Source organism: Equus przewalskii, chromosome 30 (assembly GCF_037783145.1).
Source record: "Equus przewalskii isolate Varuska chromosome 30, EquPr2, whole genome shotgun sequence".
Classification (NCBI taxonomy): Eukaryota; Metazoa; Chordata; class Mammalia; order Perissodactyla; family Equidae; genus Equus; species Equus przewalskii.
Window position 1 is genome coordinate 21,273,817 of NC_091860.1, and position 17,863 is coordinate 21,291,679.

At 37.9% G+C, this 17,863-nt stretch overlaps 1 protein-coding gene across 2 annotated transcripts in view; it reads right to left on the minus strand.

Moving 5' to 3' along the window:
• CDC123 (cell division cycle 123) overlaps positions 1–17,863 on the minus strand; it is a 55,760-nt gene that overhangs the window by 9,204 nt on the left and 28,693 nt on the right. For both annotated transcript variants that reach the window (XM_008538689.2, XM_008538688.2), the window contains 4 exons: positions 8,633–8,681; positions 4,874–4,949; positions 3,349–3,471; positions 2,428–2,456 (listed from right to left, as the gene is read on the minus strand). In XM_008538689.2, coding sequence (XP_008536911.1) covers positions 2,428–2,456; positions 3,349–3,471; positions 4,874–4,949; positions 8,633–8,681 — 277 coding nt within the window. The remainder of the gene's footprint in view (positions 1–2,427; positions 2,457–3,348; positions 3,472–4,873; positions 4,950–8,632; positions 8,682–17,863) is intronic.

A 17,863-nucleotide genomic window follows, 5' to 3' on the forward strand; every position in this document is an offset into this window, starting at 1 on the left:
GCGAACTTAACCGCTGTGCCACCGGGCCGGCCCCTTAACAACCTTATTAACAAGCTTAATCTAACAAACATCCACAGACTACTTCACACATGAGCAATTGTACTTTCTTTTTCAATCACACATAGACCAGTTATAAAAAAGTGACCAAGCTGCAAAGCCAACCTCAACAATATCAAAGACTCAAGATCAGACATAGTCCATAAAGCAAGGAAATTATAACAAAACAATAATGATAACCAAAAAGAATACATAAGGGGACCAGAATAATTTTTCAAGTATTGAAGGTACTTATTCTAAATGCTAGGTGTGCATTATCAACACTTGAAGAGCGTCTTAAAACACACATCCCCAGGCCTCGTCCCAGACCTGCTAACGGGTGGGCCATCACTTTGACACACACGACAAGTTAGAATCTACCAACACTGAGTCAGCCTGCCCAGCGCAGTAAGAAAGGTGACACATCCAAGTGTTGCCAAGCTCCAACACACTCACTTAGATTTCATATGAGGGACCGCAATAAGAGAAGAGGCAGTTTTCCACAGTAACAGTCATGAAATCACATATTCAAGAAAGCGCCTAACCAACGGTGCCACAAGTGCCAGTGAGCGAATGCAAATGAGTTTTACATTGTGGCTTCAGTCTCCTCTCAGAGACTGTCAGGATGTTTATACTAGCACGTTTCTCACTTTAAAGGCATGCCGCTACTTTCAGTTCTGTGCGATCACGGCAGGAATTCCTTATGTGCATGTCCAACTTCATTTCAGACATTTATATAACTCTTCCATCAAGCTACGCATTTACGCTGACCTGCCAGCCTACTGCATCACAGCTGACCTGGGTATCTGCCAGGGAAATACTGAGAGGTCTAGGCCAATTTCTAATTTTCAAATGCTATGAAATATAATTGCATTGAAGTGTAATTGCTTCAGTTCTAATATCTGTAAAAAGGGAACAAATAATGCATAGCTCACGGGGTTATATGGGTTAAGAGAGAGACTGAATTAAATGAGAATAAAGCTCATTGGAGCTGCACAGTCAGGCCACAGGCTAAGTTTACTCACTCACTAATTTGATCCTGCTTGCTACCACACCAGTTCCCTGGGACGTTTTAAGTCTTGAAGATGAGCTCGGAGAAGGTCAGGAGACCATCCTGGTGGAAGCTTCTTCCAGAAGCATGGCCTCTAACACAGTACAGGCTCTCGAGAAATGCTGGCCCGTCAGAAGCAGAGCCAGGACGAGAGCCCTGGGATCCTGTCCATTAGCTTGGGTTTCTATCCCTTCCATCACACTGGCTTCCCATTCTTTTTCTAAGGTTTGCTTCCTCTAAGTCGAAACTTTACCCAGTTGACATCCCTCTTCTTTTCCAAATCTCAATTTACAACTCTAATTCTTAATAGATACTATCACCCTTGAAGACAGAGATGTGGAAATGCAGTAAGTGCTTTCAGCTTAACAGAGGCAAGGAAAGAGTTAACAGTTATTTTGGGACACAACCATATGGGCCATATCCTTTTGTCCAAAAAACGATCCGGAGGTACCACAAGCATCACTCTGAGGCTGAGCTGAGCACGCAGAGGGAATGAGAACTATGTGGGTGACATTTGGGAAACATATGAGTCACATATTTGGAAAACACACCTGCCATCTTCTTAACAGCTAAGTCAACGACATTTACTGACCCAAATTTCCCTGAGAAGATTGCATGTCTCGACAGTGAAATCTCTGCTGTAGGATTTACTAAGTCAGGTTTTTGTTTTCTTTTTCATTACGGAAGTTTTCATTACTGTTAAAGAATAAACGTAAACTCCTCTAATCCTCATCTTCAGTCTAAAGATAAAAAATAATTATCTAAATAACAAATGACAAATCCCTGGCCACATTTAAGTACGCAAACGAAACCATGCTAAGCAGGCCCAGCCCTCTGATAACAGCGGAAGGAGGACTTAAGGTGGCCATTTAGCTATCTGTTAAATTAACGAGCCCTAAACTTGTGACTCATAATTATTGAAGACATTACATCTCCTAATGTTAAGTATATTTTAAGGGGAGATTCTTGACCACTGTGAATTTCAAACACCTTAGATGGTTTGAGAAAATATTTTTTAAGTAGTGGGCCCTTCACACACGTAATTCATGAATGAAGGAATTTTATCCCCACTGGCATCTTGCTTATAAGACCAGCTCTAATTTTTTTTGTGTGTGTGTGTGTGAGGAAGATTGGCCCTGAGCTAACATCTGTGCCAGTCTTCCTCTATTTTGTGTGTAGGATGCTGCCACAGCATGGCTTGATGAGCAGTGTGTAGGTCCATGCCCGGGATGCAAACCTGCAAACCCTGGGACACCAAAGAGGAGTGTGCAAACCAGAACACCACCAGGCCGTCCCCCCAGCTCTGATTTTAAAGCTTATCAAATACGGTTTTGACTTACCCTACTGTCTCTGTATATATCGAATACAACTGTAAAGGAGGAAAAACTCAAAGTTAATGAATTACCATTTTCATGATGTAAGCCCCCTTTTGAAAATTAAAATGCATTTTATTATCAGTTACTCAAACAGCAAAATATAATTGACCTTGAGGACTTCACGCTTCTAAATCTCAAAACTTCAAACATAAAAAGGCATCCTGCCATGTTTTATCTATATAATTTTGCTTTTTCTCTACCCTCAACCATAATCCCTTATTTAAAAATTCAAACCAAACACCACCACCATCTCAACCAGTTCATCATTATAAACAGGTTATATGTACTAGCAAAAGGAGCACCAATCACTTATTTGATGGGGATGAAATGAGTCAAATCTGTAATAGGAAAGCATAAAATCTAGCTATGTTTACGGCATGATTAATCTTTTTTTAAAATCAAATCTGCCACAGAACGCAGGCTTGGCAAGTAGAGAAAACGTCAACCATAGCAGCTGTAATTTAAAGATGAACGAAAACTCTCTCTCGTACACAATATACTTTAAATTCTTAAAAACAACTTGTAAATTTTTATTTTGTACTGGTGCTGAGCATTCACATAAAACATCTAGAAAGGCAGATCAGCCAGCTAGCTAATTTAGACCTCATAACAGAAGCCCTTTGTTCTCTGTAGGCAGACTCTTTGAAATATATAATAAAATATCTAAAATGACAGGAGAGAGAAGTGCCTCAGTGTTAAAAGGAGACTCTGATTAAATCAGATAAAATTAACATGCAAATGACTGGTAACTCCAAATAGTTAATATAGTAAAATGCTTAAAGTACAGTGTTTTAATCCAGTTTTAAAATATGCGCCACGGTGAAATAAGGTTCAGCACCATTACGTACTTCATTTCATTTCACTGGGTCAATAAAAAATACTCACAGTCTTCATCTAAGAACTTATACTGTATGTGTTTCTTGAAAAAGTCTTGTATGCATCTGCAAATGTCTTCTTTTTGTTTAGAAATATGATCATAGTACTGCGTGTAGTCCCTCTGAGAAATACCTGATAAGAAAATATTTTATATTCTGTTATTACACAATGTTCTTTCCAAAAACACCAAAATGTGCTTTAAGCCTCTCTTTGAGGGAACCATTAAAGTAGATCGGAAGCCCAATCAGATGAAAACTGCACTACACATTATTCAGCATTTTATGTAGATATAAAACGTGTCAGTTGTAAAGGTTCATGTGGCTAGGTGGATCCTGAAGTTCCGTATTGCCATGCATTCTTCTTTGGGAAATAGTAGCTATTTTCATATTTAGTACAATGGAAGGAATTCAAAGTTGTAAAAATGCTTATTAAGTAAAAAAAATGAAAGGAGCAATTTTAAACCTGCAACATCGTCAACTGCTGCTTCTTTAGTTTTTTCCAATGAATTCCCTAGAAGCTGGTATTCTTTTCCACTTTCTTTGGGAAAATTTAAAATATTCCTCACCCTGTGTCCTCCACATTCATATTATATTTCACAGAAGCAGTCTATTTTTCTTGTTCAGACGTGCTACCCTGCCTTCAGAAGCCTGATGTTTCAAGCCATGGAAAAGTAAACATTCCTTTCTTCAGAGTGATGTGCTGATATTATTCCAAATACATTAAAAAGACTATTGTAAGAACTCCCTCAATTTGCTCCAGTCCTGGGAAAAAGGCCTCCGCTCTGAAAGAAGGGCTCCCACCAAGCCCTGAATGCCAACAATGCTCCCTTCTCTAGCTGCACTTATCTCTAACAATATGACCAATTCAAACCCTCCAAGTTTCTTTTAGGTAAGTTAATAAATGTCAACATCACATTCAATAAACAAAGAATGTGGATTTAATTCTGTTCAAATCACACTTCTCGGTTGAAGACACTTTTTACTTCATGGAAAACATGAATAGACAGAAAAAGAACAAATTATCTTCAATATTTGACATGAATAATTCATAGTAAACAAAATAATAACCCGAAAGGAAAGAAAATGGGTGGCTTTTAAAGTAATACACTTAATTGTCCACATATTTTCTCTTGCTGGAATAAAAAACAGTGCTCCAATAATAGAAATAAAGGTTCAAAAACTTGGCCTTTTATACTACTTAAAATAAAGAGTGTACTTCAAGTAATACTTAGGAAAGTCCCAAGGAGAACGCAGGTAGTATTCTCTATATCCTAAACTGGGGATGGCAAAGACCATCACTTTCATCTCTGGAATCCAGACAGACGTGATTAATGCACAGGACTGCTTTCTGTGGATACTGAATACGGCCTCAGGAGCCTTGTCAACACTACAGCATTCCAGAGTCAGTGACAACTGGTTAGAGGCAGCATCTGAGACAAAAGCTGATTGTTAGCCCTGTCCTAGCTACTAGAAATTTACTTCCATCAAAAGATTGTCTTCTTTTTACGATTCCTTGGAAGGGTAAAAAAACTCACCAATGAGCTTGTTTTCCTTGACAAAACATCGGAACTCAGCCCCAGGAATTAATTCGCACCATTTTCGAAGAACAAGCTGTAGACAAAGGAAAAAATGTAATACAGCTATGTAACATGGAATGCTCACTAGTCTAATAGACAACTCGAGGCCAAGACTGTGTCTTAACTGCCATTATCAAACGGTTGAAAAAAAAGAGGAATCATAAAACATAACTCACAGGAGAAGTAGAAAACAGAGCTGCAATCTACTAGTCTAATAAGCAGGGAAATTGTGTTAAAACTCTTTATGATAAAATGCATCTTTGTCATTTATTTATCATTTTGAGAGTTATGACATAAACTAGAGCCTCAAGGATCATGAAGTCAAATATTGTCACTGTTATACCATAAGTTGCCCTGTAATTCATATGTTTTCACTCCTTTAAGAATATCAAACAATAAAATAATTTTAAGTTATCTACCTTAAGCATCACTCTGCAATACTTCTGTCATTAGTGCCGTCGAGTTGATTCTGACTCTTAGCGCCCTGTGCACGGCAGAGCAGAACCCTGCCTGGTCTTCTTGCGTCATCCTCTCACCTTCTGGTGCCACATCAGACAATGCTCTGCTGCTATTTATAAGGTTTTCATGGGCAACTCTTTCAGAAGTGGTGGCCAGGTCCTTCTTCATAGTCTACCTTAGTCTGGTAGCTCCACTGAAACCTGTCCACCATAGGGGACCCTGCTGGGACTTGAAATCCCGGTGGTAGAGCTTACAGCATCTAACATGCAGCCACCACAGTGTGACAATTGACAGACGGGTGGTGTGGATCCCTGACTGGGACACAAACCCCAGCTATGGCGGTGAGAGTGCCAGCCTCAACCACTAGACCACCTCTGTAATACTTACTCTGATAAAATTATTATGGTTTATCACAAAGAATCACTATAACCCTTTCATGATTTTCCCATTATTTTAAAGTAAGCCAATTCTATCAGCGGCCCAAATTATAAATGGGTCTTATTACTATAATTCATTATTTAGTATTCTATTCATACACTATTGAATTGCTGCAATTTTATAAATAGTACAGTTGACAAATGTGAGCTTCTGAGTCTGTTTTTTAACTATTCTTTGGAGAAAACTAGTCCTTTTGAACTATTCACTGTAATAAATGGCTCGTGCCTCCAGCCTCCCTTGTCCTGGAGTGCGGCTCTTTCCCTTTGAGACCTGTGAGACGGAACTTGAATTACTCTAGGCTCCATTCCCGGAAACCCCCAGTGGGCTCAGTACCCTCCCTTCCCAGACGCAGTGCTGCCCATAATTTCTTCTCATAACATTCCCGAGCAAGCACATACACCCCATGTTGCCCTGTGATAATCTGATACAAGTCTTTCTTCCCTCCTAGACGGCAACTTCCCTCAGGGCGAGGACCTGGGAGTTACCCATCTTTGTGTCTCCAGCACAAGCATGTAGTACCTAGCAAGTGCCTAAGAAACGTCTATCAAGTGAAACAGCAAATATATAAGATAAGCAACCACTAAAAATCAGGATATAAAAAAACATTTAATGAACAGGGGAAATGCTCACACTATAGGTGAAAAAAATGGTGTGCAAAGTACTTTATAAGAGAGAACGTGTATGTACACATGCTCACGCACAGATCTCAAGAGAGGGGAGAGAAAGGCCCACGCTAATACTGAGGCCGTATTTGGGTGACAGCTTCCTCATATTTTCCTGTATTCTTCAATTTTTGATAGTGGATTGCTTTTCTTTAAAAAAAAAAGTACTGTATTGTTAAAATAGGCCTTAGAAATTAAAACGCAGTGATTTCAGTTTTCATTATTCTGAGCTCTTGGTCAAGCTTTGTATGTGTCATATTTTTAAAAAGAACACAATTATAAAAAGAAGAACCCCAAAATAAAAAATTATACTGTTCTCATCTATTAAAAGCCTATAATGGCAAATATATTTTTTTATGGCGACAGTGGTTTTTACTGAAGCAACACAGAAATAAGCAATTGTTGCATACTAACATTAATTTTTTGGAAAATGTGCATAATCTCTATTGAAATAACGTTTTGGACAGGTAATACATGCACTGTGGTTGATTCAAAAAATACAAAAGGGTAAAAGGTGAATCTCTTCCCATCCCGTCCCTCTGTCCTCCTCAGGGGCAACCTGTGCTGTCAATCTCTTATATATCTTTGTAGAAGTATTCTATAAATATATGAGCAGACAGCGTATGTATATAACTTCTTAAATACACCCAGGCAGGAACGCACAATACACAGGACTTTGCTTGCAACTTTTCTCATTTTAATCACTCTAAGAATATCACTTTCCTGGGCTCTTAAAATTGGGTTTTAAACCCTATTCACTAACAGGATGGCATATTCCCCAAAAAGCAATACAAAAGCAAATGGATGGTGAAATAAATCTTGGGGATAGATGACAACATCTCAACAAAGATTATGCCTCAGGGCAAAGCCAGAGAAACAATCTTTCATCTTTGTGTTTCCAGCACAAAGTAACGAGATATAGCAGATGCTTAATAGACCTTTGTTCAGTGAAACAATAGATATGAATATATGTATATATACAAAAAATGTTATAAAAAATGTTTAGTGACCCGAGAAAATGCTGATACTACACTATTAAGTAAAAAAAACTCACAAATGGTATGTAAAGATCTCAATTACAAGTGCTAAAAGACCTAGTACTGGTTTGGTGGCCTGGTAAATAGTAAATTAACTGTCCCACACACATGGCATAATCGCAGAAGATATGCCAATATACACACTTATCACACTAAAAATTACTTGATACAGTGAGTCAGTGGACAAATTTTGAAAGCATGTGCATATACATGCTTTACATACATACATACATACTTATATACATACGTACAAAGGTGACTGGAAGCAAATAGACAATGAAGAAATTTTTAAAAAATCACGGAACTAATTCTAACTGGTATTCTAAGTCCACGAATGTAAATGTTTTGGAATTACAGATCAAGGATGACCATCCTCTCAACAAATTATGAACTATGGAAGTTTTCAAAAACATTACATTTTGACAATGCAAGTGCAAGAAGAACCAGGAATAATGATAAGCAAGAGCCTATCAGGGATGTAGGTGAAACCTGGAGTCAGCATTCAAAAGAAAAGCATGTTCTAGATTCACTCATAACAGCTGATGAACAGTTAGCTGCATCCAAGACCACTGCCCATTTCACGTAGGAGTGTGTGTGTGCGTGTGTGCGCACAAGCGCGTGCATGTGTTGTTTATATACCTTCAAGCTAGGAAAATATGGAATAAAAATTAGAGTTTTCTATGTTTAAATTTTTATTACTATTTCTAATAACATTTTTCACCATCCTTTTATTCTTACTTCTATACTTAATTTGTAAAATGAGTAAACAATATAAAAAAATTAAAAAGTCTACTAGGCCTAAATGGTAAAATGAATATTTTTCCCCATACACCAGGTTCAAAAGCTTAACCAGGTGAAGCTGGCTAGTGAGTATAAAGGTGTTTATTATAAAAACGTATATTCTGTAGTATGTATATACCGCATATATAGTGTGTGCATGCATATATACACACATAGAATACTTTTATATGTATATTTCATAAATTTAAAAATTCAATGGCTCTAGTTCCCAGAGAAATTAATCCAAAAATTTTCATTCATCTCACTTAAGAATAAATAGCAATTCTCAACACATCTTCATCTAGGATTATCAACTTCATCAAGATAAGAAAGTTTCTTACCTCATATTCCATACAAGGATCTGGGGAATCATCAGTACAATGAATAAATCTTCGAAGGAAAAAAAGGCAATTGAATTTTTTTATGGTGTCAGTTTATGCACATACATTACTTATATTTAATATGAGAGTAAGGTTTTACTAAAAGTATCCAGAAAGATGAGACTAATTCAAATTCAATAAACATTTATTAAGCACTATTCAATGTCAGGCCTTAGCCTAGACACTCTGAAACGCTATCTCTTTAGTCCTCAAAATAACCATATGAGCTACAATAATCTCCATTTTTCTGTCTTTAAAAAACAAAGAATCTAAGACACAGAAAAGACCGAATATAGTGACCAAGCCAGGACCATAACTCAAACTAACTCCAAATTCCCACTGAAGGCAGGAGGGCGCCTCTGTTTCACAATTCTCATTGTGTTCTTCATTACGGCTGAACCAGAAGTCTGCTTCTCTGCTGACATGAACTCTGCCATTGAAAGCCACACAAACTTAATCTAATCCTTCTCCCACATGCCATTTAAACAAATATTTGATAGAATTATGCATTTCTCCATTAAGTATATTGCTTCCCCCTTTCAAAAATCCTTGGGCTCATGAACAATTTTTCACATCCTTTGTTAAACACCTACCAAGGACTGGATAGGCGTGGGGAATGCTAAAATGACCGAGTCCCTTGTCCTTGAGGAGGTTAGGCTGGTGGGGAATGCCTAACAAGTGGACAAAAAATTTCAAAACACTGAAAATAAAAAGAAAAATCCTCTGCTAGCACAAAGGAAGAACTGATTAGCTCTCTGTGGTGTGTGTGGTAGGGGAGGGAGGAAGGGCAAGAAGGCTTCATTCAACAGGAAGAGCAGGGTCCGAGCTGAGGCAAAGGGAAGCACGCGCCCAGGCAGGGAGGGGAGTGAGAAGTGTCAGGTGAATGCACGGAACTACCAGATCTCAGTGCTGATGGAGAGCAGAAAGCCAGGGAGAACTGCCACAAGAGGAGGCTGGAGGGAAATTTTCAACAAGGAGGAGTATCCACATCATGAAGGGTCTTGTTTGCCTAGCTAGGGAGGTTGTACTTTATTAGACAATAGGGAGATAACAAAGTGTGGACACACGAGAGGGAGAGCGTTACATTTAGGAATATCACTATGGCAATGGTCCCGGATAGCTTGGGGGGAGGGGTGCCAAGTTGGGAGGCGGAGAGACCAGTAAGAAGGCTTGTAATAGTCCTGGGGAGAGATGTGGGTCTGCCTAATTCCAGTGGAGGAGAGAAGAAATATAAAGATATTTAGGAGGCAAGGCCAATATTACTTGGTGACATTGAAAGTGAGGAGTGAGGGAGAAAGAAGCCAGGATGACTCGGGTGTCTGGCTTTGATGACTAGCTGGATGGAGATGGGAATGCCATTCAATAAGACAGACGGAAAAGCAGGTGGCGTGGGGTAAGGAAAAGATGGGCAAGAACTATGTTTGCTTGCGTCGGGTTGGACACATGATGGGAGAGCCACACAGAGATGTCTAGTAAGCAACTGGAAACAAGGAAACTCAAAAGAGAGGGAAGAGTTGAAGATAATTATCTGGAAGTAATGGTCATATGGGTATAAGAGCTGAAGTCAAGGGAGTAAACAGAAGTGATCACCTCAGGCAGATGACAGAATCCTGGGGTATACTAACAATTAAAGAGTGAGCAAAACCTGCAGTCAAGAGACATTTTTATAAAAAAACACAAACCAAACAAAATAGACTTTTAAAGATGTCTTAAGCATTTACAAGTAAATTGAGTTTGAAAAGCTTTTAAATTTCCCTGCATATTTGATTAGGTTGGAATTCTCTGCAATCATCAACGATTTATACTACAAACAATAACAATTCTAATTTATTAGGTTGGCAGAAGTCCTCAGAAAATAAGAACGTCTCTTCCCCCTAGCAACTGGGTACTGAGACAATCTGAATTCAAAGAAAGGTGCCTACGGGGAGCTTCGTTAAAAAGCGTGGGTTTTCTCCGTCCTAGTGAAGGCACCGTGTGAAGCAGTTTACATCTGCTATCTCATTTAACCCGTACAATAATCCCATGAGAAAGGGGCTATTATTATTATCACCCACATTGATCACAAGGAGGACACCAAAGGGGAGAAGTCAGGTAAGCAGTGGGAGGGCACTACGTCGCACGCTGCACCTCTTGCCTCCAGGATGGAGGATCTAGGGCTGTTGTTAAAGCTCAGATTTCAGCCAAAACAAAAACCAAAACCCCACAAAGACCAGATGGAGCCGAAGAAACAGTATGTCCTTGATCATCTCCTTCAGTAGTTCTACATAAGAAACTTTTCTCCACTTCAAAGGATTCCCTTGCCGAGCCAGCACTGATGGCCTAGTGGTTAAAGGTTGGTGCACTCTGCTCCAGCGGCCCGGCGGAACCACACCACTCGTCTGTCAGTGGCCATGCTGTGGGGGTGGCTCATACAGAAGAACTAGAAGGACTTACAATGAGAATATACAACCATGTACTCGGGCTTTGGGGAGGAAAAAAAGAAAAAGAAAGGGGAAGATTGGCAACAGATGTTAGCTCAAGGCTAATCTTTCCCAGCAAAAAAACCAAAAACACAGTATTTAAAAAAAAAAAAAAAGATTCCCTTGCCTTTTTTCTAGTTTAACAGCTTAAACATTGTAATCAATAAAAAGTGCTATTTATTTTATGAATTCCACTATAAAAATTCATTTTATCCTTAAAACATTTTTCCTCAACTCCTTTTTAAATTCTAAATGAAAAGATGAAAAAACGTGCTAAAAATCCATCCAGTATTATGAGGGAGAAAAAATAGTATGGTAAAAGAATTTTTCACAACAGAGAAAAATGTTCACAATAAAGTAGACTTTTTAAAAAGGTCACAAAACTATACACAGTACAATCTCATCTTTTACCGCATGCCTGAGAACACGTAACACAATGATAAGTGTCAAAATGTTAACAATGGTTCTTTTCCCACAGTGACTGTTAATTTCTTCTGCTGCTTATCTGCAGAATTTCTAACATATTTATCATATTGAATATCTATTTATTTTCACTTTTAATTCTGAAGAATTAAAAAATATGTAAAAGTACAAAGTGTACATATATTGCTTTTAAAATAAGCCAATTCAAGTTTACTTTAAAAGTTAATATTTTACATTTTGCAGTATATGCAAATATCAAATCATTACGTTGTACAGCTGAAACTAATATGTCATGTCAATTATACCTCAATAAAAAAAGAGTATTTTAGCTTCTAACTAACCAATAGTTCATTATCATGATAAAACTGAACTAATTGCCTATCTTTTCTTAATTCAAATGTATCTAAAAGATACGAGGGAGCTGGAAGAAGAGAAATGAGAAAGGAATTCAAATAAATAAAATAACATGGCATTATCTTCATGGTTAATGTAGTAATAGAACTAACCCCATTTTAATTTTTGAAATGTGATTTTAACCATGTAAGTGCTGTCTGTTTTTAAACCTCATAGAGGACAGTTCATAGTAACATATTATTCTATAAAGAACAAGGTAGATTAAGGTTCTGTGTCTACATACTTTAAAAGTACTACAGGAAAACCAAAAGCGACAACTCCAAAACACAGATCTTCATTATCTAATTTTTTTTTTTTAAAAGATTGGCACCTGAGCTAACAACTGTTGCCAATCTTTTTTTTTTTTCCTGCTTTAGCTCCCCAAATCCCCCCTGTACATAATTGTATATCCTAGTTGCAGGTCCTTCTAGTTGTGACATATGGGACATCGCCTCAACGTGGCCTGTCCAGCGGTGACATGTCTGAGCCCAAGATCCAAACCGGTGAAACCCTGGGCTACCGCATCGGAGCGCACAAACTTAACCACTGGGCCACGGGGCCGGCCCCTTCATTATCTCTTTTTTTTAATGCTTCTATACTCCTACAAATACTGATTTCAATCCCTGGTTAATCCTCATATTGCTACTTTAAAATAGGTATCCATTTTAATATATATTTGCATTCTACCATCTTATAACATTTTTCCAAGTGTTGATTGGTTTAACATTTAATGTTATTTTAAAAACTTGACTAGTTTCAGAAGGTGGAAGTGAGAACATATGTGGTATGTGAGATTACGGTACAAGGCTTTTTCTTATTAAGATGAGTAAATAGACAGCCAAGCATCCTTCCCGAAAGGAGAGGGAAGTGCTGAGCCATCCAGGTAGGGCTGCAGTGATGGCCACCAACAACACTTTCAGGACCTCAGCCAGACAGTGCAAAGAATACCGCGTGTGAAGATTCAGATTCCATTTACATTCCGGAGGAGGTAGGTTTCAAAAGCAAAAATGGGTAAGACAATTAGAGTACTAACAACATCTGAATTTTTACAATCCTTATATAAATTAACCATCCTAACATTCCAGGTTAGGGGGGGGAAAAAAAGAGAAAAAGAAAGTAGAAAGCAATCCTTAAGCCAAGGCTACTTACTACATTGAGAATACTAGTAGAAACAATACTAGCAGAAAATATGAGTCTCCTAATAGAAACAATGAGATATCTTCAGTCATATCGAATTTTAAAAGATTTCTATTATTCCCTTCACTGACTGAACCAAGAACACAGATGGTCCAAAGACTTGCATCTGAAATGGAGGAAAAAAACAGATTTTCTCATTTCCAAAAATTACACTTTCATAACTGCCAAAAGCAGTACCTCAGAGAGGTAACTGCAAGTCACTGACGAAGGAAAGTAGTTTACAGAGAAAGCACACTGAATTGTTTAAATCTTCTTGAGCTTTTGTTTCTATGAACATATAAGTAAAGAAGTCATGGTAAGAGTTAGTATAAATTTTCAAATCCAATCTCAGCATATAATATAAAATTATAATGCAAGGCATAAATTTGTTTACGAACAAAAGCAAAAAATATGTGATAATTCCTAACACTTCCCCTATTGCAACTCAACAGATAAGTTTAAAGAACACTTGGGAAATTTGTTTGAATTATGAAATAACATGAAATCATTTGAGATCACCTTGGAATTTGTGCAGTTGTAAGAGAATTCCCAAAGTTATAGCCAAAGATTAGTCTAGATCCTAGATTTATAAGCATCTTCTATAAATAAGAAACAATATGGCCCTCAGCTCTATGGCCATCTTCACCTTCAATGACTCAGGCTCCTCCCAGCAGAGGCAGAACTAGATGAAACAGTATTTCTGTTGCGAGATCTGCCGACAGTCTTACTGCTGTTTCCTTCCACGTGATTTGCCTTTTCTCTCTGGCTGTTTTTAACAACTCTCGTCCCTGGTGTCCTGTGGTTATGCTATGCTGTGTTTCCTATTGGAACACTTGTGTTTCTTGAATATGAATATTTGCGTTTTTTACCTATTCTTGAATATTCTCAACTACTTTCTCTTTAAATATGCCTCTCCCCTCCTCATTTTCTCTATTCTTCCCTTCTAGAATTCCTATTATACATATGCTAAACATTCTCATTTTCTCCAGTATGTCTCTCAGTCCCCTAATTGCAATTCATTATCTCTCTATGCTGCATTATATTCAAATAACTAATTATCTTCTTCAACTATGTCTTATTTGCACAGGTGAGTTTTTTATTTTAATAACCACATTTTTCATTTCTAGAACTTTTGTTTGCTTCTTTTTTCCTAGTAACTTGTTCTAAGAGTTTCAATTCTTTTTTGAGTTTAATCAATTAAAACATTTCCTTTACATTATCTTTTAGACTTGTTATTTCAAATTCGTACAGCTCTGCTCCTCTTGTGTGTTGTCTGATCTTCGAGCATGGTGTACTGTTTCGTTGTGTGTCTTGTTATTTTTATTGTGAACGTCTATTTAGTGGGGCTCATGATCTCTATAGGGTCCCAGGAGGCCTGGGTTGTGGAAGTCTTTCCAGAGTACTCTGTATTCGCATCTTCTAGATGCCTCAAGGGTAAAACCAAGCCAGGACTGATCTGTATGTTAATTTCTTAGTTTGGGACTTCTCGAACCATGCAGGTGGTTTAAATTTTGTACTCCAAGTTCACTGTGAGATACAGGCCTGAGGTTTCAACTTCTTAAAAGAAAAAACCCAAAGCCTCAACAACAAAAAAGGAAACAACTGAATCAAAAAATGGGTGGAGGGTATGAACAGAAGTTTTTCCAAAGAAGACAGAAACATGGCCAACAGGCACATGGAAAAATGTTCAACATTACTAATTTTAGGGAAATGCAAATCAAAACTACAATGAGCTATCACCTCACACCCATCAGAATGGCTATAATTAACAAGACAAGAAATAATAAGCGGTGGAGAGGATGTGGAGGAAAACCCTCATACACCGCTGGTGGGAGCGCAAACTGGTAGAACACTACGGAAAACAGTACGGAGATCCCTCAAAAACTTAAGAATAGAAACACCATACAATCCAGCTATCTCACTACTGGGTATCTACCCAAAGAACATAAAATCAATAACTCAAAAAGACTTATGCACTCCTATGTTCACTGAAGCATTATTCACAACAGCCAAGACTTGGGAGCATCAATGGACGAATGTGCCCATCAACAGATGAATGGATAAAGAAGATGTGGCACATATATACAATGGAATATTACTCAGCCATAAGAAGGATGAAATCTTGCCATTTGTGACAACATGGAGAGACCTTGAAGGTATTATGCTAAGTAAAATAAGTCAGGTGAAGACAGACAATTACCATACGATCTCACTCATATGTGGAAGATAAACAAACACGTGGATAAGGAGAACAGATTGGTGGTTACCAGAGGGGAAGGGGGTGGGGGTGGGGGCAAAAGGGGTGAAGGGCACATGTGTACAGTGACGGATAAAAACTAGACTTTTGGTGGTGAACATAATGCAGTCTATACAGAAGTCAGAACACGATGCTGTACATCCGAAATTCATATAACATTATAAACCAATGGGACCTCAATTAAAACAACAAGTCAAAAACCCAAATCCCAAACAGTTTCGGCCCTGCTTCCTTTTCTCTGTACCAATGGATGAATTTTTTTCTTGTTCATCCTCTCCTGAAGGTGTAAAAGGGTCTCTTTTCTAAATCTTCACTTTATTTTGGCTTAAGGCTTGGGCTCCTGTTCCTCTAAAGGTAATAAAATAAACCCATGTTTCTTATCAGTACTGATAACCACCCCTGAAGTCTTATCTACCTAGCCTCTGGTTTTCCATCCTCTTTACATTTTTTTTCTTTTTTTATAGATTGGCACCTGAGCTAACATCTGTTGCCAATCCATTTTTTTTTTTCTCCTTCTTCTTCTCCCCAAAGCGCCCCAGTACATAGTTGTATATTCTAGTTGTGAGTGCCTCTGGTTGTGCTATGTGGGACGCCGCCTCAGTGTGGTCCCATGAGTAGTGCCATGTCCGCGCATGGGATCCGAACCAGCGAAACCCTGGGCTGCCAAAGCGGAGCGCACAAACTTAACCACTTGGCCATGGGCCAGGCCCTCTTTACATTTCTTGCATCTGGGATTGCCTTTTGTTTCTTGTGAATTCAGTATTTAAATTTTTGTGTAAAATATTCTGTATTTTACCCAGTATTTCTGGGTAGAATACAAACAGATATTTGTAACAAAACATATTTCAAGTTATCTTAGCCTGCCATTTAGCTAAAATCAGAAATAAATCATCAGTTTCCTACAGTTCTTTTATAATAACAAACAAGAACATCTGGAATCTCATTTAAAGACCTTCGCCAACCTGAACAGTCTAGCTATAGTTAGTACCTAATAGCTATTTTCATGTACACTGATAAGCATATTGGGTTTGCTTTTTTTTTAATCCCACTTCTAAAAATTTTTCCTAGATTAATAAGCATTTTATATCAATTTGGAAGATTTCTTTGATTGAAATTTTCAACAAGAAACCAACAGAAAGGAGTTGTAAATCAAAGTCACCCATTTACAATCTACGTGGGAAGGAGGCTCCTATGTTGAATTATAAACTCATAATTCTTGGCAGATAGTTATACTTTCTCTTGCTAGCCACTAAAACTCCAAAATAAACACAAATGTTATTAAATAACGAATGTTACATAATCTACAATGTGAATTACAAAGTAAGAGAATTCTTAGATACAATAATGGTAACAATTTTATTTGGGGGAAAAAACCCAAAAAACAAAGGTTGACTCTGATGAAAGCTACTATGAAATTATGCCAGTGTATTTTTAATACATTGGGAAATTAGCCAGTTAGGAATTTTGGAGAGCAATGTTCTAGATCCAAATTTTAAAAAAGGAAAGAAAGGAAGAGAGAAAAGGTCCTAGCCAAGACCTGCAAGTACTGTTCTTACACTGATGACTGATAGAAAGGAATGTCATCTTTTCATCTTTCTCTTATTTCTACTCAAGTTACTTCCCAAACCATCCCCTCAACTTCAACAAGGTTGCGTTTCCTACCAGCCAAATGGTCTCTCTATAAATAGGCATAGTCATTACACCCTAAACATGTTTTAAGATTGACATACTTTTTTCCTGTGAACTTCACAACTGTGATCGACAGTTCTTATCACGCTGTTCCAAATATTTCAAACATCGAAAGAGAACAAACATAATACAGTTAGTGATAAGGATGCATGTGTGTGGAACCAGGGGAGAATGGACAGTCAGAAAAACAGGGATGGAGTATACTGCAGGTAAGGTGGAATGTGTCCTGTGCTTTGTTACAAGGAAAGAAGGAAACAGATGAGACAGGATACGTGGATGTGCACCATGATGACTTGTGCTACAATTAAGAAATATACTCTACAAGAGCGAGCTAGATGGAGGCGGCAACAAGAGACTGTAGTGGAAAACACTTAAGTTGAAGACGAATCCTGTTTGTTGGAGTAAGGTATGAGATTCTGGCACTGGAGGTACAGATTTACAATACTACCTACTCAAATGGTGTGAGTTCTGTCTCAAATTTAGGCCAGTCAATGTGGCAGAGTGGGGGAAGAGCATCACAGTATGAGTATAGTTTGAGGACAATATCTATGAGAATTTACTCTAGACAACTTAGGTATTACCCAAATCCACTGACTGAGATCACCATTGCAACATTTTCATCAGTAACGAGAAACATCATCCTTAAAGCTTTACAAAGTGGCAGTAAACAAAATCATTAATGCTTTAAAGTGGCATATTGCCCTAGGTTTTCACCAGGGCACAAGCCTCATTGATAAGCTGTTCTAAAAAGTTGGAAGGTTACAACATTATACCTTACAGTAAACAACTCCTAAG